At 51.6% G+C, this 22,339-nt stretch overlaps 1 protein-coding gene across 1 annotated transcript in view; it reads right to left on the bottom strand.

Annotated features, from left to right (window-relative positions):
* LOC134053109 (proto-oncogene Wnt-3) overlaps window positions 1-21,330 on the bottom strand; it is a 44,376-nt gene extending 23,046 nt beyond the window's left edge. Inside the window, exon 1 of the mRNA XM_062507946.1 lies at window positions 20,868-21,330. Within this exon, the coding sequence (XP_062363930.1) occupies window positions 20,868-21,166 (299 nt within the window). The 5' untranslated portion in view covers window positions 21,167-21,330. The remainder of the gene's footprint in view (window positions 1-20,867) is intronic.
* Between the last annotated feature and the right edge of the window lie 1,009 nt (window positions 21,331-22,339).

A 22,339-nucleotide genomic window follows, 5' to 3' on the forward strand; every position in this document is an offset into this window, starting at 1 on the left:
TGGAGCCAGGACAGATGAATTGCTCGCCCTTGGGGTGAAGGCATCACACTCAGTGGCCACACAGCCCTGCCTGGCTTTGCAAGGAGGATTTTTTCCTGTCCCTCGTGCCCACAAGGAGCGAGAGCCCACTCAGTGGGTGTTGTGCTGCACTGGCAGAGGCAGCAGAGGAGGATGGCACAGGAGCTGGAATCCAGCTGTTGTGTAGGGTGAGGATCAATATTATCAACATTCCTGAATATATCAATATTCTCTAACTAAAGCTAAAGTCCTCCAGCAGCCTTTGGTAAAACACTTGAGGTCTTCAGGAGGGGCACATGGCAGGAACAGGAGTTCTGCACACCGTGAGTCTCAGGCAAGTCAGTAATTTCAAATAAAATTGTGGTAACTGCAAAGCCCACATGGATCCCAGGGTCCCTTGTGCAGTGATGGAGGAAGGACAGAGGTTCCCTAGATGGGCTGTGCTGACCCCTCCAGTGCAGTGGCTCCCAGTGCTGCAATATTCCTTGAACCCACAGGCACTGAGGAAAATTCCTCTGTCCCCTACTGCTTTATTCCTTTGTGACCCAAACAGGTTTTGTAATGAAAACGGCTTTAAACCTTTCGCAAGTGCTCTGTCTGCTCACATTGCAGAAACTTCCACAGTCTGTAAAGACCAGAACCCTGGGAGCTGCTCCCCTCCCAGGCTCTGCCATGTCCATCTTCTTGGCACCGTTTTCACAGTCTCTCCTGGGTTTTGAGACAGAACAGAAACAAATTCTGCTCCAGGGCCCAGAGCCCTCGTGTACCTCAGGCTGAGCCAGTGGCATCCTCAGAATTCCAAGTTCAGTATCCCCGGGCCAAACCTGGGTCATTTTATTGATCTTTCATAGCTTCCTGCCTACCCTTTGCCTCCCTTGGTTCCCCATCCCTACCAAAGGTGATTTGCTGTGCAGACACAGCCCTGGTTTGGCATTTTCAGAGCTGCATTGGAGAATCATAGAATCACAGGATGGTTTGGATGGGAAGGGACCCTAAAGCCCATTTCATTCCATCCCCTGTCACAGGCAGGACACCTTCCACTGTCCCAGGTGGCTCCAACCCCAGTGTCCAACCTGGCCTTGGGCACTTCCAGGGATCCAGGGGCAGCCACAGCTTCTCTGGGCAACCTGTGCCAGGGCCTGCCCATCCTCACAGGGGGAAATTCCTTCCTAATATCCAGTTGAGCCATTCCCCATGTCCTGTCACTCCGTACCAGCTGGAGCTTGCCCTGCACACTCTGCTCACCCTCCTGCTTTCAGATTTTTCCCAGCTGGGCAAAGCACTTTGAGGAGATTCAGTGTCTCAGATCAGGACCTTGGTTGTCTCCTCTGGTTTCACACAGCCTGTGAGGAGCCAGGAGTGCTGCCTGAGAAGGGCCTTGGCTCCTCTAAGAGCTGTCCAGGCATCTGTCTGTGCTGGAACTCAGCACAGCCCAGCTGTGCTGTAGATCTGAGAAAGATCCATGGACTTTTTGTATTTTTTTTCCTGTATTTTTTTCAGAGAAGCTCACATTCATTTTTAACAGGCAGATGGAGATCCCTGGGCACAACAATTGACAAAGGACTGTGGCAAAATTACACCCTTGGCAGGGAATGGGGGCAACCTGAGCTAAATCCCTGTGGCTTTTTTTTTTTTTTTTGGAGTGAGGAGGGTCCTAACTAAAAGAAAATAAATGCCTGATCCTCAGGAATGTTCCTTGTTGCACAAATAAAACTCTCTAGTCACACAGTGTGACTCAGTGGCCAACAGCAGCTCTTCAGAAATGTGCTTGCTCTTGCAAGGATCTGACACCAAGAAGCACAAGAGGTCTGATTGTGGCTGGAAAACTAAGTTGGGTCTCAAAGTCCTGACAGTTAAAGAAATAATGAAATTCAGAGGCTTGTGTCGAGCACAGAAGGAAGATCAAGATATTGGCTGGCTGTTAAATGAGTTGAGCACAGGAATTTCAATCACAGCATAATTAGGAGATAATCCCCTCCCCTCCCTGCCAGCAGTTCTCTTTGGAGGCACAGTGAGGATCGTGGAACCACAGACTGGTTTGGGTTGGGAAGGACTCTCAAGATCATCTTGTTCCATCCCCTGACATGGGCAGGGACACCTTCCACTAGACCAGGGGGCTCCAAGCCACATCCAACCTGGCCTCACACACCTCCATGAACCTCATAACCTCCAGAAAAGCAAATGCAAGGCCTTGAGCCAGGGCTGGGACAGCCCCATGCAGCGGGACAGGCTGGGGGCTGACTCAGTTTGCAGAAAAGGACTTGATGGTGGGCAACACCTGGAACAGGAATCTGTTGTGTCCATGCAGGAAAAAAAGGTCAGCTGCATTAGCAGGACTGGAAAATCGAGGAATGTGATCTTCCCCCTCTACTCAGCTCTTGTGAGACCACAGGTAGATTCCCTTGTCCAGTCTGGGGTACCCTGGGATGGACAAACCATGGGCACGGAGGTGGGAGCCCAGTGGAGACCAGCACAGTGGTCAGGGGGCTGCCCTCATGGTGACACACCAGCAGATGATCCTGGAGATCAGATGAACCTAAATGATTGTACTATGACCCCATAGCTCAGTGAGCAGTGGCCCAGAGTGTGGCTGTGTTTAGAGATGGGGTCTTCACTGCAAATTCTGGTTGTGCTGGCTCCTCCTCCAGCACAGAACGGGTACATTTGGGAGGTCACTGCCTATTTTTCCATGGGAAGTACTTGAACCCAGAGAAACCCTCCCACCTCAGTGCCTCATCCATCCACTGACTTGAAAGGTGGCTCAGGGAATTCCCCTTTGGGTGTCCTGGTTCAGGTCAGCTCCCCCTGGCTCCTCTCTCAGGCTGCCCTTGTAACAAATGGAGAAAATTTGCACTTTTAGGAATGATCCAGTGTTCTGGTTCACCTGTTCCCCTCTGATGAGGTTCTTGCACTGCACTCTGGACACCTGGGTTGGGCACTGGGTGTTTACTTATCCCAAATGGCACTTCTGACTTTCCATCCCCACCGGAGCAGGATGAGGCTGCAAGCACCAACAACGCAGGTGTATCCTCTATAGAACAGGAAACCTTCACAACAGGTGAGCAGCAAAGTCACCAGGCTGTTGGAAAAGCCAAGGGGATTTTTCTCCCAAAAGCTAGCACAGGAACACAGCAGTGCCTATGAGAGCCTGGAACCAGCCTGGCATTCCCAGAACATTTCAGAGGAGCTGTTTTGGAGGCCTTGGGTGTTGTGACTTGTGCTCAGCTGGGTGTGACTCCAACAGGAGTGAGGATGCTCAGGGAACAGTCCCCGGCGTGGGCTGGGCTGGTGGTAGCACCCTCAGTACCCCCAGCACCTCCTTCTCTGCACACTCCAACCCTTGTGCAGGGGAACTGTGCAGGTAAATGAGGTGGGGTTTGTCTTTCTGGGGGTTTTTCTGCTTGGACAGGAGCAGATTCAAAGGATGAGAATGGAAAGAATAGAGCTGAAGGAGAGCATCAGGTGAGCAATTCACTCTGCCTTGCAGTCCTGGGTATTGTGGGGGCAGGTAAGAGCACTAAAAGCACCAAAATGATCTCTGCAATGGCTGTGGGGCTGTGAAACCTCTGTGGAACCTTGGAACAGCTGCTGGAGCAGCAAAGGTGGATTTGGGTTGGAGCATCTGATGTACAAGAGGCTGGGAGAGCTGGGACTGTGCAGCCAGGAGAAAAGCCTGTGGAGAGACCTTGTCAGTGTGTGAAAATAACTGGGGTGGGGAGGGTGGAGAAACTCCTCTGACAGGACAAGGGACAATGAGCAAAAACTAAAAACCCATGGAATTCTCTCTGAGCATGGGAAAACTCTTGTTCACAGTAAGTGTGACAGAACAGGTGACCTGGAGAGCCTGTAGAGATTTCATCCTTGGAAATACAACCCAACAGCTGGGGCCACCCTGCTCTCTCTGTCCCTGCTTTAAGCAGGGTTGAGCTCTGTGATCTCCAGGGGTCACTTCCTACCCCAACTATCCCTTGATTCTGTGATTAAAATTCAGTTCTCTGGCAACACTCCGTGGATTTGATGCTGAAGGACCCAAAGCATTTCTGTGGAGCATTTAGGACAGATCTGCCTGACACCATTCATCATCACATTATGAGGGCAGGATGGGGAGACACGTGGCAGGATGGTGATGGGGAAGAGTGGAAAGAGAAAAAGGATGTTGTAGGTGAGTTCAGTGCCATTGTCACAAAGACGATGATTGTTGAAAACACTCCAACTTGTCTGCCTGGCTGAGCTTTCTGGGACAGCTGGGGGCTGGAATTGCCATGACTCTGTCCAGAGCCAGTGCCACTGCTCAGGCAGCTCCTCCTCCTCACCTCCCTGTCCCTCCTTTCTCCTCTTTCCCTCCTGTGTCCTCCTTGGTCAATACTGAGATGGGAATGATCCCAAATCTCAAACTTCCCAACCTCCTGCTTTTTTAACACCTGACGCTGAAAGCCTCTTGTTTCCAGTTTGGGAAACTGGAACACCAAACATCTCTTGTGAAAAATCCCACCCTAAAAGCCATCATCTTTCTGATGGGAGAAAGTCTCATCCCAAAAATGTCACCCATTCACAGTCCCTTTGCTCAGTCACAAATTTCTTTCTCCGTAAATCTCCCACCCCTGGATTTTTCTGCTCCACTTTGTTCTGTTGCTCGTTGCAACCCTCGTGCCTCATGCTGTAATCTCAACCTCTCCTCCTTGTGTCACCCCCACCTCTGCTCTTCTGTTACCAACCAGCCCAGGAGAGACAGAGCACCAGGAGGGATGCCCAGGGATTGTTGGGGTGTCTGTGCAGGGCCAGGAGTTGGACTGGATGATCCTTGGGGTCCCTTCTAGCTCAGGACATTCTGTGATGCCCTGGAGTGGGGCAGGACAGGAGATGCACAGAGAGGGGTCACTGCTGCAGTGCTGATGCCATTGGAGCCTGGGGGTGACCTGGGTGATTGTTGGGGAGGAACTGGGGCCCAAATGCTCCTCAGATGAGACTAGGTGTGAAGAACAGCCCAGCTGAGATTTTGAGGCCTCAAGTAGCCTCGTGGAGAAGTCAGAAGTTGGCTCAGACAGCAACAGGAGCTCTGTCAAATCCTCCTCCTGCTGGGTTTGCGGTGAAGTTTGGGGTCAGTCAGACCCATCCCAGGTTCTAACAGCGAATCCCTTTGCCTGAGGAGCGCGCAGATCCCTGCAGGGAGAACAGCACCCTGTCTGAGCAGGGTGAGGGCTGCATCCCTCACAGCATCCCTCTGCCCAGCGGCTGGGGATTAGTGTTGCTGCAGCAACAGCGTTTGTGAGATGAGCCCGCTCTGGGGGAGCTGCTGCACTTGGGGTGACTCAGGGCTCTGTCACGGGCTTGGAAGGGATTTGGGATCTGCTGCCAGCGCTTTGTCTTGGCACAGCACTGGGCTTGGCTGAGAGCAAAGGGGGAGGCAGGGCTGGGGATGGGGCAGGGCTGGGGATGGAGATAGGGATGGGGCTGGGGATGAGCTGGGGATGGGGATGGAATAGGGCTGGGGAGAGGTTGGGGTTGGGGATGGGGTGGGATTGGAGATGGGAATGGGGATAGGGATGGGGATGAGCTGGGGCGCTTCTCCTCTGCAGGAAGCAGCGCAGCCTGAATGAAGTTGCTGACCAGGGGCTGGGTGTGCCCAGAACTGGTCCTGCATTGTTCCCTCACCAGATAGAAATGTTATTTATGTTCAGCAATGCCTGCTCAAAGCGGTGCCACTCTCGGTTTGGAAAACACAATCAACTGATTTGCCATGGGAGAGGATCTGTTCTGCGGGGACTGTGATAATATTATTGGACCCTGAATTTACATAAATGCATATGATTTGCATATGCAAATACAGGCTTCCAGCCTGTGACCGCAATAAACACAGCGAGATTTTCAGCACGGTAAAACCTTTCCTCCAAAGAGAGACGCTGGGGTTTGTTCGGTCCTGGCACGGCTGTGACCGAGGCCACGCCACCTCCCAGGGCTGCTGTCCCCTCGCCGGCCCCTGCCAGCTCTGCACCCTGCATTCACCTTCCTTCCCTGCCTCCTTCCCAAAGCTGGCAGGGACAGGGAAATGTGTCCTGTCAGGGACGGGGGGACAGCACACTCGGGCCAGAAGGAGCTTCTCAGAAATCCCGGGAGGGAAGAGACACCTTTCCACTCAGGTGAGGGTGCTGTCAGCTCCCACTGGTCAGCCAAGCCCTCTCCAGTTTGGGGGTCCCTTTGGGGAGGCTGTGGGAGTGAGTGGCCTCAAGAAGTGGTTGGTGCCAACTGCCCCAAAATCCCCCAGGGTGAATCACAGACTTTGGCACCGGAAAGCGACTTCCCAATGCTTAGACACCCCGTGGATGGGAATTACCAGATCCACTCCAAATCCCACAGTTTGGGGTGTGATCTCTCTTTTTGGGGCTGCCTCTCTTTGGAGAGTCCTTCCCAGCCTTGAGAAAAGGACTGAAGTCCCCAGGCTGGTTCTGCTGCTATGAACAACCTGGGGTTACCCCAGAGAGGAGGAGCCCAGGGAAAGGAGGGGGCAGTGGGAGCAGTGGGCAATGGGGGCAGTGGTCATTGGTCAATGGGGCAGTGGGGGCAGTAGGGGCAGTGGTCAGTAGGGGCAGTAGGGGCAGTGGGGCAGTGCTCAGTGGTCAGTAGGGGCAGTGGGGCAGTAGGGGCAGTAGGGGCAGTAGGGGCAGTAGGGGCAGTGCTCAGTGGTCAGTAGGGGCAGTGGGGCAGTAGGGGCAGTAGGGGCAGTAGGGGCAGTAGGGGCAGTGGGGGCAGTGGGGCAGTGCTCAGTGGTCAGTAGGGGCAGTGGGGCAGTGGGGCAGTAGGGGCAGTAGGGGCAGTGGGGCAGTGCTCAGTGGTCAGTAGGGGCAGTAGGGGCAGTGGGGTCAGTAGGGGCAGTAGGGGCAGTGGTCAGTAGGGGCAGTAGGGGCAGTGGGGCAGTAGGGGCAGTAGGGGCAGTAGGGGCAGTGGTCAGTAGGGGCAGTAGGGGCAGTGGGGCAGTGGGGCAGTAGGGGCAGTAGGGGCAGTGGGGCAGTGGGGCAGTAGGGGCAGTGGGGCAGTGGGGCAGTAGGGGCAGTAGGGGCAGTGGGGCAGTAGGGGCAGTGGGGCAGTAGGGGCAGTGGGGGCAGTGGGGCAGTGCTCAGTGGTCAGTAGGGGCAGTGGGGCAGTGGGGCAGTAGGGGCAGTAGGGGCAGTGGGGCAGTGCTCAGTGGTCAGTAGGGGCAGTAGGGGCAGTGGGGCAGTGCTCAGTGGTCAGTAGGGGCAGTAGGGGCAGTAGGGGCAGTGGGGCAGTGCTCAGTGGTCAGTAGGGGCAGTAGGGGCAGTAGGGGCAGTGGGGCAGTGCTCAGTGGTCAGTAGGGGCAGTAGGGGCAGTGGGGCAGTGCTCAGTGGTCAGTAGGGGCAGTAGGGGCAGTAGGGGCAGTAGGGGCAGTAGGGGCAGTGGTCAGTAGGGGCAGTGGTCAGTAGGGGCAGTAGGGGCAGTAGGGGCAGTGGTCAGTAGGGGCAGTAGGGGCAGTAGGGGCAGTAGGGGCAGTGGTCAGCTGGGCTGCCCATCCTGAGCACGGTGCCTGAGCCTGAGGCACTGGTTCTCTCTCAGCTGGAGGAACTGGATCTTAAAGTGTTTTGTGTCAGCTCCAGAATGGAAAAATCAAATGGAATCTTGTGGAAACCAGATTTGGAATCAGTCCTGGTGGTTTCTTGTGGTGAAAAATCAGGCTGCCTTACTACTGGGTGCTGCTGTTCTCTTTCCATGGAGAGCAATGCACTCGGAGTGGAGGGCTCTGGGCTCTGGAAAGGTGTGAGACACAAACTGCTCTGAATATTGCAGGGGAGACTGAACCATGTGCCACACTGCGGGTGCTCTGCCTCCTTCCCAGGGAACCTCAGCTCTGTTGGGAAGCAGCATGAGGAGCAAGGCAGGGCTACGAGAGGGCTCAGCCCAGTTCCTTCAGGTCCCAGCAGGGATGGGATGTGGGGTGGCTGAGCTGAGGGTTGTGAATGAATTGATGCTCAGGACTTTTCTCAGCCCTCAGCCCCACACGTCTCAGTTAATTTGAATCCCAGAAGTCCGATAATTTTGCCAGGAAGCAACACTAAGCCTTTGAATAGATGAAATGGTGACTTTTGGGCCACTCCAGACAGGACAAGATGTGAGAAATGTGCTTTTACACCCTCCAAATGGAAAAGGGATACCAGCAGCATCCCTGGGTGTGAGGCACTTCAGAAGAGGTTGGTCCTTGGAGCACAGCTCCTCTGGGTACCTCGACTGATGTGCTGGGCTGGCTGTTGGAAGAAAGGGAAGTATTTGGGAGCATTACCATGAGAGGTGACCTGTGCTGAAAAGGCCCCCAGATGAAAAATTTCCAATTAACCAAAAATCTGGAGAAGAAGGAGGAGGGGGAGATGTTTGGAATTATGGCATTTGCCTCTCCAGGTCACCACCAGGGTGACGGAGCCCTGCAGGAGGCTGAAACCTGCCTGGGATGGGCAGCATTGAAAGAACTCCTCACTTGGCCTTGCTTGTGTGTACAGCAGCTTTTCTTTCCCCATTAAAATGCCTCCAGTTCAAGCCATGAGCCCTTTATACTTCTACCCTGCTGATTCTTTTCCCCATCCCACTGGAAAAGCAGCAGTGTGGGGGCTTGGCTGCCCACCTGACCCAACCCACAACAATAAACAAGAAACTTCTGCTCCTCACCACACTCCTGACAACGTTTGTGATCTGCAGGGTCTTTTTTTGTTATTCACTTGGAATTGTCTCTGTCCAAGCAGCAAATCTAAATGTTGTCTCCTCACCTGAAGAAATTCAGCCCTTCCAGTCCCATGCTGGGTTTTTGGTGTGCTTTCCTCATTCTATAGGAAATGCAAAGATCTGCAAACAGACCTTGGGGTGCAACAACAAGATAAATAATGGCTGAAAGAACACCGTGCTGCTATTTTCTGTCCTGAGAGTGAATCCAACAACAGCTCCAAGGAGACCTTTCCTATCTCTTATCAACCAACCTGGCCCCAAAAATCTGGGGCCAAAGTGAATTCTCATAAATTTTGCGCAGCTTCACTTCTTGGTTAGTGAGCACTGAAGCACCAGCTGGAGAGACCATCCCATAATAATCTGTCAAAGAGACCCTAACAGAAAATCTGACCTATATGTTGTGCAAATTTGGGACCCTTTCCCCAGTTTGCATTATTTCATGGCCATTTGCAATTAATTTTATTATCCACTGAGTGCCATCCACTCCTGCCTTCTGAGGTTTCCTTTGTGCTTTACCACCCTGAGCAGTGTGATCATGACCAAAATTCATCACAGAATCCTCACAAAATCATGGAATGATTTGGGTTGAAGGGACCTTAACGATCTCATTCCAACCCCCTGCCATGGGCAGGGACAGCTTCCCCCAGCCCAGCTTTGTTCACATCTCTGAGCTCTGTTCCCCCACCCCAACCCTTCTCAGTGCTGCACACTCTGTCCTTGCAAAATTCTGATGTTGATTCCTCATCAGTGTAAAAAAAAAAATCACCTTTTCCATATTTTGTAACAAATAATCTGATCTGGAGTTATGGGAAATATTCTTTACTCCCAGAGTTTTTGGTCAGGACCAGAGATGAATCAATCTGAAAAATTCAGTCTTTTCTTACAGGTTTATTATTGCTGAGAAATTTCTTCTTTTCAATCATTGTTTGTTTTTTTCCAGCCCCATACCAGCTACAGTAAAGTTTAAAGCTGGGGAGGTGAGTGAAGGGGTGGGGAGCCTCCTTAGGTGATATTTTATTTAAAGCCAAGGGGACTGGAGAGTTACTGGTGCCTGATCTGACTCAAGGAACTGAAAGTCCAACCTCAAGGCAAATGTTCTTTGAGCATCTCCATCCTTTCCCACAGGACACTTTAATGTAATTAATTCCAGCACTCAGTGGTTCATTTCCTCATGTGCTACCAGCAAGCCTTGAATTCACAGCCTTCAGAACCACAGCAGAGATCTGATTTTCCAGTTTATGTGTGGTTTCCACCCAAGGAGAGAAGTCAATGCACACCTTGAGCCGAGGTCTCAAGGTTGGAGGTGGAACCCAAGAGTTTCCTCCTCCAAACCCCGATCCTCGGAGCAGGGTCTGGGGGCTGGATCACGGGGCTGCAAGGCTCGGGGGATCGAGGGGGAAGCACAACTAAACCTCAGCCTGGGCTGGACACCACAGACCAAATCCTGTCCCACGAGGACCGTGGACACTGTCGGGACTGAAACTGCAACCCCTTGAGCCAGGACGCTTGGGCTGGGCTGCACAAAGGCAGCTCCTGCAGGGCAGGGTGTGCTGGGAGGCACTTCAGCCTGGGAACACCTGCACAGCATTTCTGAGCAGCTGGGAGGGCTCCTCTCTGTCCCCTGGCCATCAGAGGCTGATTTTCAACACTTTCAAAGCCTCTGAGCACGTCCCTGGTGGTGCTTCACCAGCGTGTCCCTCTTGTCTCTTCCCAGTCCTCCTCAGCTGGGGTCAGGGATGTCACAAAGGTGTCACTGTTCCCAAAAGGATGTGAAAATCACAGCCCCAGCCCCAGCACATGAGGGAAGGAACTCCTTTGGGGGTTTTGCCTTCAAAACTGTGATCCTGAGCATTGCAGCACTGCTTGAGGCAAAGAGTCTCTTTTTTATCAACTCCCAAGTCTTTTTGAGTTCTCACTTAACCAACAGAAGGAGCAGCCTATGCCCCACTGAACCCACAAACAAGGACTTTGTTTCTGGAAATCTTATTTTTTAGATTTATAGGGGGGAAATGAGCAAATTGAAAGGAAAAGCAAAAATATAGAGACAACCATGGCTCAGTGTTCTGCATAAATTCCCTGTCAAACAGACAACAGGTGGATTTCATTAAAAACTTCTTAAAGGGGAGTTGGTTGTTACCAAACCTAATCAGGCTGGAGCAGATAACATGCAATAATCAGAATTTAAAAAGGCAATTGAAATATTTCAAAGTAATTAAAAAACCCAAAAAAACCCAAAAAGAACCACCCCTTAAAACATCTAAGAGACCTCTGAAGGTAAAACCTGCCTTGCAAATGGGCCCCTGGCAGCAAGAAATTCCCAAAGTCCATGGGAGGAAGGAGTGAGGAGTAAAGAGCTGAGTGACACTTGTTAGGACTGTGAAAAGCTCCTGTGACATTTTTCAAGGACCACTGCAAATTTCTTAATTATAAATGTCCACAATTTCTAGAAAGTAACTGCAGGAAACTTGGGTGACTCTGTGTCATAGAAATGGGATTGGAATAAAAAAACCCTGGAGATTTTATCACCCAGCACTAACCCTTCCTGCCCCAGTGAGGGACTCTTTGTTGAAAAGGTGGTGGAAGATCTGGAGCCTGAGGCAGGGTGGTGCTGGAGGGCAGCAGGGAAAATGTTTCTCATTCAAAAGTGCAGGGACTGGGAAAGGTGCCAGTTAGACTTGATTTGATTTGTAAGATTAATTAAAAGCAGACAGGTTCAGTGAATTGTGAAAAAGACAAATTAGCAAATTAGCAAAATCAGGAAACCTATCTTCACAAAAGGAATTAGAGACTTTGGCTCCTTTATCAGGGAAAATTTAATTTCCAAAGTGTGGTTCTTTCATGTTCCAGGGCTGGAAAAGTACCTCCAGTGGCAGCCCAGGTGATCAAGAGGCATTTTCCAGGCTGGGCACAGGAACCTTTCCAGCCAAGGCTCCCAGCTCCTTGCTCAGGAGGTTTTGTTGTTGGGTGTTTTGTTGCCTTTTGGTGCTGGAGGTGTGTCTGGAGAGAGGAATCCCCAACCAGGGCAGGGTCAGACAGGGCAGATGAGGAATGTTTGTAAAGGACCCCATGATTTGCAAGCACCTGTTTTTGGGGTCAGTTTGGGGTTTCTGAGGAGTCCTGGATATGGTCCCAGTCAAGGAAAGAGAGGGCTCCTGGAGTGGGAGAGCTGGGGGTTCTCAAGATCCCTCTGTCCCAAGGAAAAGCTTATCTCAGGAAAAGCTGCAAATCAACACTGGGCACAGGGGGTGTTAAAGGGCTCCAAGTGTTAATCACAGCACAACAAACACAAAAATATCAGCCTATGTCCCACCCAGACATTGCCTTTATCCTGAAAACTTCACCCAAACAACCTTAAATAATACAGCCTGCTACTGAAAACCTCTCACCACATCCAGCATTGCTGTCACTTTACTACAAACTTCAGGAAACCACTTCCATGTGTGATTCACACAAAAGGGACCTCAGGCCAGGTCAGCAAAAAAATAAGATTTCAAAGCCAACAGAAAGCTGAAATTCAGCTTCAGGTAAGGGAAGGAACATGAGCTGTGGCTGTCTGTACTCCTGACAAATCCTCTCCATTTCCAGTCCTCTAGGAAAACCCCTGACAGATCCTCTGAGTGGGGTTGGGAACTGAATGAGGCTGTGGCATGAGCAGGAGCAGGTGAACATCAAACTTGTCTTGTCCCACTGGGCTGCTCCATCTACCAACAAAGGAGAGACCAGGAGGCTCCAGCCCTTCCAAGATCAGGGCTGAGACAGAATTTCTGGGCCTTACAGAGGGCAGCAGCAGCAGAGTGTGCCTGGTGACTTCACAGAGCAGAACCCTGGCTCAGACATCCCATCACAACCCCCGTGCTGTAAATCAACACCTCAAAGTGCAGCTCAGAGCTCTTGAGATTCCAATTCCATCCCAAGCTCCTTTTAGAGCTGCTGCCCTTGGTAAACTGAGAGGAAGAGTGGGTTGAAACAGAGAATTCAGACCACTGGAGTTCAGTTTGCAGGTTCTGTGTGCTAGGACAGGATCATAACCATGTGGACACAAAGAAAATCCATTAATCCCTCTTCAAGAGGACTTAGGTGTGAGCTTCATAATGTTGTAAAAATGACAATGGCTACTCAGTATTTATGGAACGAGCATTGACTTTAATCAAGGACTGTGATGTGTCCACATTGGTGAATAGTTGGACTCTGAATCCAGAGTTCTTTCTGTCTTAATGCTCAAAGATGTTCCATATTTGATATAAAACATGTTGAACAAGCCAGACACCAGTCAGCGAGAACAGTTTGTTTAGGCAGCTGCTTAAAACTCCATCTAGACAAGCCAAGGATGCTTCACTCAGGCCTGGCACGAACTAGAGGACAGGCTCAGGCTGAGCCAGGTTCCACAGACACAGCTTTGGTCAGCAGTGAGGCACAGCTGCAAACAGCCCTGGCCCAGCTCAGCAGCACTGCCAGATGTGCTGGGGATGCTGAACTCTACTCACACCAGGGCTCTGTCCCCAGCAGCCCCTGGGCCTGGCCAGCACACCAGGGGGATTTACAGAGGCTGCCCCAGCTGATGCTGAGCCTTGGACACTGAGATCAGAAGCACAGGTCAGATGAAAATGTTAAAACTCAGTTAAAACATGACAGAGATAATGGAAAGTGCTGTGCATTACACCTGCATGTTTCAATAGACAGGTCAATTCTTTAGTCTTTATTATTTCCTGGGTAATGTGTGGGGCTTTTTTCTTTAGAACTGGCTGCTTGGACATTTTCCTGCTTTTCCATGTAAAATCCAGCCACATTGAACTGTTTGACCTGGCAGTGGAAGGGTCTGATGAGCATCACTGAGACTCAGATCACCTATGTCAGGGGAAGAGAGCCTTCTACTGCTGCTCACAGCCCTGGTACTCATGCAGACAATTCCATTTGTCCTCCAGGACTGCTGCAGAAATCAAATGCCCTCTGAGTGTCAGCTAAAGGATGAAAGTGAAATTCAAAAGTCAGGAGTGATTTAGTGACTCAGAGCCCTGTCCCTGGGGCTCAGGCTGCCCTCAGGGAGGGAGGAAGGGCTGGAGATGCCTCCCCTGGGCTCACACACCCTCTGAGAGACACGAGTGAGAACATGAGCTAAAGACCTGTCCTGAGCCAGCTGGGTGGCAGTGCTCCTTACCTGGGCACAGGAATGTTGTGCAGAGCAGGGGGGACAAGAGGGACCTCCAGGTTTGTCCTGGGGATGTGGGGCCCTGGGTCCCACTGGAATGAGGGCTGGAGCTGCTGGGGATCCTGGTGAAGGCACAACCCCATTAAATGTACCCTGGGAACGGGGTGACCCAGGACCTGTCTTTCTGGAGGTGATCTCTCTCAGAGCTCACCTTTGGTGGCACTGGCCTCAGCAAAGGGTGCCCCAGCCACGGGAGAGGAGCCTGACAGGATCCCTGGAGGTCTCTGGTCCAAGCTCCTGCTCAGAGTGGGACACTCCCAGCACCAGCCAGGGCAGTGCAGCCTAATCCTGCAAATGTCCCAGGACAGTCCCTCCTCACCTGCCTGCAGCCAGGAGGGTCCCCTCAGGAATGAACCTTTATTTGGCAATTGCCCTTTGTTGGACTGCTTAGCACTGGAGAGGAAAGGTCAGCCCTGTCCTGTTTGTGAGAGCCCTCCAAGCAGGCACAGCCTGCCCTGAGCCCTCACCTCCCCCTGGCCACCTGCACCAGCCCAGGACTCCCCTCTCCACCTCTCCAGCCCCCACTGGCCACACTCCAGTTTCTCTCCATCCCTCCTGAGCTGTGCTTCCACCCGCACCACGAAGTGCCACTGGTGCACCAGAGCCCCAAGTGCCACTCAGCTCACTGTGACTGAGGTGAGCCCAGCTGGGAGCTCCTGTTCTGTCACCCCAGCACTGTCCCCTGCCTGCTGCTGTCACTGGGTGTGAATTCCCTCCTGCCCCCCTCAGGGTGGGAGCTGGGGCAGGGGGTCAGCAGGGAGGACAGCTGGCACGGGAATCACTGCTATGCGGCATCCTCCATCCCAGCACCTCCAGCTAAGAGGGCCAGGTGCCCAGAAATGCCCCCTGAATACCCAGTGCTCTTCCTTGGGGTCCCTTTAGCAAGTCCTTCACTTTGGCAAATGCTGCTTTTAGTGAAGGAGTCAAATGAGGAACAACTGGTTGCAATTAAACTGCCTCTTCAAAGCTCTTGGTGGCCACTTAAATTTAACTAACTAGGTAAATTAGCGTCTGAATTCAGTTACAAGGCTGGTAACAGAGATTTGTGTCTTAAGGGCAGAAAGACTCCTGAGTGAGTCGGAGCCCTGCTCCCTGGGCTCCTCCGGCTCCAGGCTTGTGCTGGCCCTGCAGGACAGGCTGGGGCTGGGGCTGGGGCACCGCAGCAAACACGAGGGATTAATTTCGGAGGGAATGAGACTTTCTGATATTCAGGAATGTGACACTGCTGATTGCTCTGAGCTGTCACGATCCGAGAACATCTTGAAGCTGTTGCTGAGCTCAGGACTCCACTGTCCTGTGCCATGGCAGGGGTGGAACAAAACGACCTCCAGGGCTGCTTCCAACCCAAACCACGCTGGGATTCTGCATAGGGGATGGACAAAACCACCAAGAGATGCCACCTGGAGCGCTCTGCCAAGGCCTGGGAGTGCTGAGGCTCACGGGGCTGTGCATCCTTGGAGACCTGCTCTGGCAATGGCTGGGGCTGCTGCTGTCCTGCTGGTCAGGACTCAGGATGGACCTGAATTCCAGTTCCAAAACTCTGGTTTTCATGGCATGGATTGACCATCCCACTCGGAAGGGTGGGGGTAGGGATTCCCTCTGGCTACCCCTAGCTGGGGAAAATGCTGAAGAAAACCTTTAAGCCCATAAAAGCCTTTAGAACCACAAGATGCTGATCGCTTGTGGCCAGTCAGGTACTGAGGCCTTAACAGCCACAGGTCAGCTCAGCTTTGCCCCTCCCTGCCCCAGCTTCATTCCTGCCCAGCACCACCCCAGCTTTCCCTGCCCTCGCCAGCAGCTGCTCCTGCATCCCTGGACACTGAAGGGCAGTGACAGTGAAGGCAGTGACACCGAGGGGCAGTGACACCGAGGGGCAGTGACACTGAGAGCAGTGACATCGAGGACAGTGACACCGAGGGGCAGTGACACCGAGGGGCAGTGACACCGAGGGGCAGTGACAGTGAAGGCAGTGACACTGAGAGCAGTGACACCGAGGACAGTGACACCGAGGACAGTGACACTGAGGGCAGTGACAGTGAAGGCAGTGACACTGAGAGCAGTGACAGTGAAGGCAGTGCCACCGAGGACAGTGACACTGAGGGCAGTGACACCGAGGGGCAGTGACACTGAGAGCAGTGACAAGGAGGGAGAGTGACACCGAGGACAGTGACACCGAGGGCAGTGACACCGAGGGCAGTGGTGTCCCCAGTTGTGGTCACATCCTTCCAGAAGCAGCAGCAGGACGGGCCCTGTGGGGCTGCTCAGGTTTGGGGTGCCAGAGCTGCGCCCCTGGCTCCGTCCCTGAGCACCTCCATCATTCCCTCAGCCACTGCCTGGAGCATCCTGTGCTGCAGGGACTTCTCAAGGATCACTGAGTGATGCTGCATTCAATTCTCTCCTTTACAATAAAACTGCAAGGGCCACGTGCCTCTAACAGGACATAGGCAATGGGATGAAAATATTTTGAATCTTCAAAGAAGGAGAAACTCCTGATTGCCAAGAAAATGAAGCTCCCATTCATCCCAGTAAGGTGAGGCACTGAGCTGAAGGGGAGCAGGTAAATGTCACCTCTGGCTGCATCTACATAAAAAGGTTCTCACAGGTTTTTCCTTGGGAGGAAGCTGCTGTGGATGAGTGAGAACATGTTTTGAAGTTTCTCCCTGTCTCTTCCTAAGGGCCCAAGGCCACTGGAATCCTCAGCCAGCTGCCAGCATCTCCTGTTTTCCCCCAAAACATTTCTGAGGGATAGAGATAAAATTAATAACTTAGGATGAACAAAGCCATTCATGCAGTTGCCAAATCATCTGCCTAGAGACAAGGGAATGCTGAATGGGGAGAGGCACCTGGTGACAGTCACAGTGATAGATATAGTTATAGATATAGATATATAGATATAGATATATAGATAGTTATAGATATAGATGACAGTCACAGTTATAGATAGGCTCATTAATCTCATTAGTCCCTCATTATCAGCTCTTGGGGGATGATGAGAGGAGTGAGGCTGATATTTTTGCTGCCTGTTTATACCAATGACTCCAAACCAGACTGCTTTATTCAGGCTGGTGACACACCACAGGTTTTCAAGACTTCTTGGGGAATGCTGCCCATGGAAGAGGAGAGCTTTGAGTGTTTCCTCACAGTTCACGGGTGGAAATGCCTTCGTGATTGAGTTCTTCAGCCCCTGGACATGTGTTACATCCTGGGAGTGATTTCTAATTGTTTCCTAGAACACAATATCTCTGTTGGCCTGCACTGACACAGCTCTGGCCATGGGCTGGATTTCCAGCTATATTTTCCCAGAACAGTTACCCCAAAGCTCTGGGCACACCCATCAGTCTCTGCACACTGCATGGACCTGTGTGTCACCCGCGATGCCCCAGCCCCAAAGGCTTGGACATGTTCTGCTATCCATGGTATTATCCATGCCATCGGGGCATTTGGGATTAGAAAAACAAATGGAGGTGTTTTTGGTGTCACCACCACCTCTTGTGCTTGACCCTAAAAGGCCTTGGCATGTGCCAGGGGGCTGGGAACAGCCTTGCTGCCTACTCTGCTCCCACCCACACCACTCCTGATGGGTCAGGAGCAGCAGCTTGGTCTCCACGGCCCCGGCACAGCTCCCATCTCCTCCTTCTCTTTCAGCAGTAACCAGACAGCCAAAGTGTTGGACATGTCTCTGAGGGAGCTTTGTTGGCCTCAGCTCCTCCTGTCAGCACTCACAGGCAGCATTTCACTGACCTTTTCCCATCTGTGCCCCATTTGTTCCCTTGCATGGCTCTAATGGGATGGGAGCATGTGGAGAAGGGTTGGACCTGTGTCAAAATACCTCCCCTGCTCACTGGAGGTTACATCCACAGTCTGAGCCACCCTTGGACCTCACTCAGAGCTGCCTGGCCAGGGACAGGGCGATGTCGGGGAGTTTCCAACAACCCAGCTGGGCTGGGCTCCCCTCAGCTTCTCCATCCTGGACCCCGAGCTCTGGGTTTGCAGCACAGGGACCTTCCCTTTGCTGTGCACTCTGTGCCTGTGCCCAGAGCTGGGGCAGGACCCCCCTGCAGAGCTCCAGGGCTGCACTTGGGCTCTTCTCTCCCTGGACAGTGTGAAGAACCACGTCCTTCCCTGGCCCCTCAATAAAACACAGCACACAAACCCTCAGCAGCTCCATCCCTTTGCCTTTATCCCCTGCAGGGTCACTACTGCCGGGGTGCTGGCATTGTCTGGCTGCTCCATGGAGCAGCAGGATTACTCCAGCCACCCCCAAACCCATTTACAAGCTAATCAGACCCCATTCTTGCCACACTTCTTTTCCTTGGGCACACCCAGACACTTCCTCCCCACCACAGGAATAAACATTTTTCTTGTTTCTGTCCCACAGCAGAAAGGATCTGTTTTGATGTCCCTGTCCAGCAGGAAAATCCCCAGGAAGGTTGTGGCAGCAGGACCTGGCACTGCTGTCAGCATCCTTGGGGCCCTGCCACATGAACAGTCCCCCTGAAGGTCTCAAGTTTAGCAGAGATGGGTTTAGCTGAGGGTAGGGAAGCCCAGGTGAGCCCCAGCCCAGCCTGGCCTGGAGGGGTGCAGGACACCAGCACAGGGGACCAGGCTGATGCTGAGCCCCACCTTTGCTTCCCTTGCCCTGTTTTGGGGTGTGCTGAACCCTGCAAGTGGGGCTCATCCCCCAAAGGCTGCTCTGTGCCTGCCTAAAGATCAGAGGATCAGGAAGACAATTGGAAAATGATGGTTTTTTAAGAGCATGCATCACACCATGCCAGAGCCCACTACATAAACCTCATCTCAGCAGAGCAGACACTGAAAGCCTTCACTGGGACCAAAGGAGACCTTTAATGTGTGTGCTCTGGGAGCATTGTCTGTGCCTGAGCAGCCAGGGAGCCCTGGCCCAGATATTTCTGCCCTCCTGCTCCCTCAGCCTTCAGGAAAGCTCTAAAACCCCATGGCATTTGCAACCTCAGCCCTACATGGGGCACCTCCTCATGTCCCTACAGAACAGCAGAGACTCTCTGGCACTTTGGTGTTGCCAGAATCCACAAAAATATGCAAAACCTGGATCTGTGGATGAAATTCTGTGGAGATTGTGTTTGAATCCCTCCTTTCCCAGGGATGCTGCTTGCCGTGCCCCCGGTCTCTGTGTCCTACATCCTCTGTATTGTTCCTTTGGGGTGAACTCAGAGGGGTTCAGGAGAAGGGAACGGGACAGACACCTGTCTGAAAACAGGCACAGGAGACATTTTGGTCACGGGGACATTTTTGCTCACAGGGAAAACAAGACCTTTTTGTCAAGAAGGTTTCAGCTCCTCGCTCTGAGAGTTGAAACCCTCCTTGATTTGGGCATTAAATCCTGACTTATATCAAAGCCTGAGGCAGGTCAGGGGCTGGTGGGATGCTGAGAGCTGATGGCAAGGTGTCCCTGCACCACACAGCTCCTGCCTTAGATCCAGCCCTGGCATCCTGACCTGTTCCAGCGCCTGCCGCGTGCCCCGTGCCCACACAGCGGTGCCCAGATGGGGGAGAAAAGGGATGGAAGGAATCAAAGTGCTGCTGTCTGCATTTCAGGAGCCTCCCCTGCCCCGGGCTGAGGGCCTGAAGTTCGGCAGCCACGCTCAGGGCGAGGAAATAATTTAATTCTCCAGGAAAACCTGCTGTGATTTAGCCATTTCATGAACCTGCGGAGCTTTGAAATGCTTCCTGTGCAGGGACTTCTCATTGTATTCTCAGTCTTTCTCCTCTGGAATGGCACATTCTCCTTCCCAAAGTCCACAGTAATAAATGGATTATTAAAAAAAAAAAAAAATAATCTTTGCCCTTCCGAATTCTAAATATTCCCAGACATGGCAGTCCATACCCAAGTTCACTCCCACCTACTTCTGGCCATCTCCATGCTGGCACTGAAAGGATCTAATTCAGGAATAAAAAAGAGACTTTTCTGGAAAGGCGAAAATAACCCAAGAATCTCAGTAGCACCAAATTCCACCATCTCCCTCTTTTCCCTATGGATCATCAGGCTCACAGCCCCTACCTGGTACATACAGAAACTTAACAAGAGATATTCCAGCAAGAAATCCGACATAAAGAGAGAAATAAACTGAAATATTCTGTTATGCAACTCGCTGTCTGCTGGATTTAAATGACCTGAAATATCTAATTCTATATTTCTTGTTCTAAAGGGCCTCCAATTGCATTTTGTTACTGTATTCATTTATAGAGTGTTAGATTTATTTTAAAATAAGTAACTCAGGTTACTTATCAGCCTCATTACAAGATACAACCAATTATTTTAAAATTTATTTTTCTCATTGGTGCGAGGAAATTAGCGACATTTCCATAATTAAAACGAACAAAATCCACCTTTGAGCAATTTTACTAATGCATGTTTTCACAGGTGCCATTTGCGTTATTTGCCGGACTAAATTCACATGACAGAATACAACAAAAGAAGGGAAAGAAGTCCAAAAAAACGCAGCAACCAAACAGAAAATAGAATTAATTTTTTTTAAAGGGTCAATTGCAGTTTCGTGGAAAGGAAGAAAATCCCTGTGGCAGAGTCATGCGAGAGACAAAATTCCCATTGCACAAGGAAATAAAACCGCATCCTTTCACATCTGAACCAAGAGCCCATCGCTACAGTGCCGCAAATGGAGAAATTAAGAGTGGTGGGGAAGCCTCCATTTGCGCAAAGGGAAACCCAGGCATGGCCCTTTCAAAATCACCCCCAAACTTTTCACTGATTTCATTAATTACAGGTCAAATGCAGGAAGAAATTACGACTCCACCATGCAGCCATGGGCAGCTCCGCAGGGCGAGGGGTGAAAAGGAAGGAACACACAGCTCCCGTGGCTAATAATTAATGAATTCATTAATCAATCATAGGGAGAGGAAGGGCGAGGGGAGGAAGGAATCTTACCACCAAATTGGGTAACCGGCTAAGACCTTTGTGCCATTGAAGAGAAAAGACAGAATTAGTCCAAGCAGGTGGTAATCCATTAGTCCAGGCTGGTGCAAGGGGAAAATCGCCGCGAAGTTTTCAGAAAAACATGAAGTGCCAAAATGAAGAATCCCCCTCCTCCCAGGAAAAAAAAAAAAAAAAGAAAAAAAAAAGGGGGGGAGGGGGGGTAAAAAGAGTGAAGCCAAGTCCCTCGTGGCTCGGATGACTTTCTGGCTTGTCAGAAACACACCTCTCCAAGCCTTTCCCCCGTAGATCATCCAAAAGCGTCTATTAAAAAGTGCAGGGCTCGGGGATGTCAGCAGGCGGCCAATCAGACCGCATGGCCCAAGGTGAGGGATGAGGCTCAGCCCAGGGCTGTCAATCACCCTCTCCTCCCCCTCCACCCCACAACTTTGTTCCGAGCCCTCGCTGCCACGGACGAACCCTCTGTGCACCACACTTCACTGGGGAACTGCGATTTGGGGGGAGGATTTTGAATTTTATTATTTTTTTAAATTATATTTCCCCCCCCCCCCCCAATTTCACTTGGAGCCCAGGATGTGCGGCCCCTGAATGCCAGGACTCGGCAAGGTAAGGATGAAGGATGGCTGTGGTGAGGGGTGGCTGTGATCGAGCTTAATCTCACAGTGGGAATGAGACAGAACTTCTTAGGGATGGGGGCACCGAGGGGCAGAAAACCCTCTGGATGTGATGGTGTGGACAAAACTGGTGATAAAGTTGGAATGAAACCTTCAGTGCCCAGGTTTTCAGTGTGCAGGGGTGATGGATGGAGGGGGAGCAGTGGCAGCCTGGCTTTATATTGAGAAAAAAATGCCATGTCATGATGAGAGGGGAGCGGGCAGGTGGGAACGTGTCCCACGAATGGATTGCTTGTGAAGTGCATCTCTGGATGCAGGAAGATGGAAATATTATCAAAACCCCACACATAAAACAAACAAAACACCTCCAGAAAACCAAACCCTAATCAGCTTCATCGTTTGCAAATAGACTCAACAAAGATTTTCCTTAAAAATCCTTGTTTTGGATAGAGAGCCTGTTTTAACAGGAGCTATTGTGCAGTCAGAGGGGATGACTCAACAGAATGGGACAAAGAAATGGGAGAAGCCAAACAAGTTGCTTTTTTTCCTAAAGCATCTCAGCAGCCACAGCTCTGTTGCTGCCCTGGGGCTGCCTGGGGTGGAACTACCTGAGATCAGGAGCTTTAGGAGCAACAAATCCGTTTATTTCAGAGCCATGGCAGTAATGGACATTCAAAGCCCTGTCTTGGGTGGCTCAATGCATCTCATGGTTTTGAAAGCTCTAGACCTTCTCCTGATCTTAAGGCTCTGGGCACTAACAAATTCCTTGTTATCATTTAATTGCACACTGGCACAGGGAAGCTGTGGCAGCCTCTGGATCCCTGGAAGTGCCCAAGGCCAGGCTGGACAGGG

This window comes from Cinclus cinclus, chromosome 24 (assembly GCF_963662255.1).
Source record: "Cinclus cinclus chromosome 24, bCinCin1.1, whole genome shotgun sequence".
Classification (NCBI taxonomy): domain Eukaryota; kingdom Metazoa; phylum Chordata; class Aves; order Passeriformes; family Cinclidae; genus Cinclus; species Cinclus cinclus.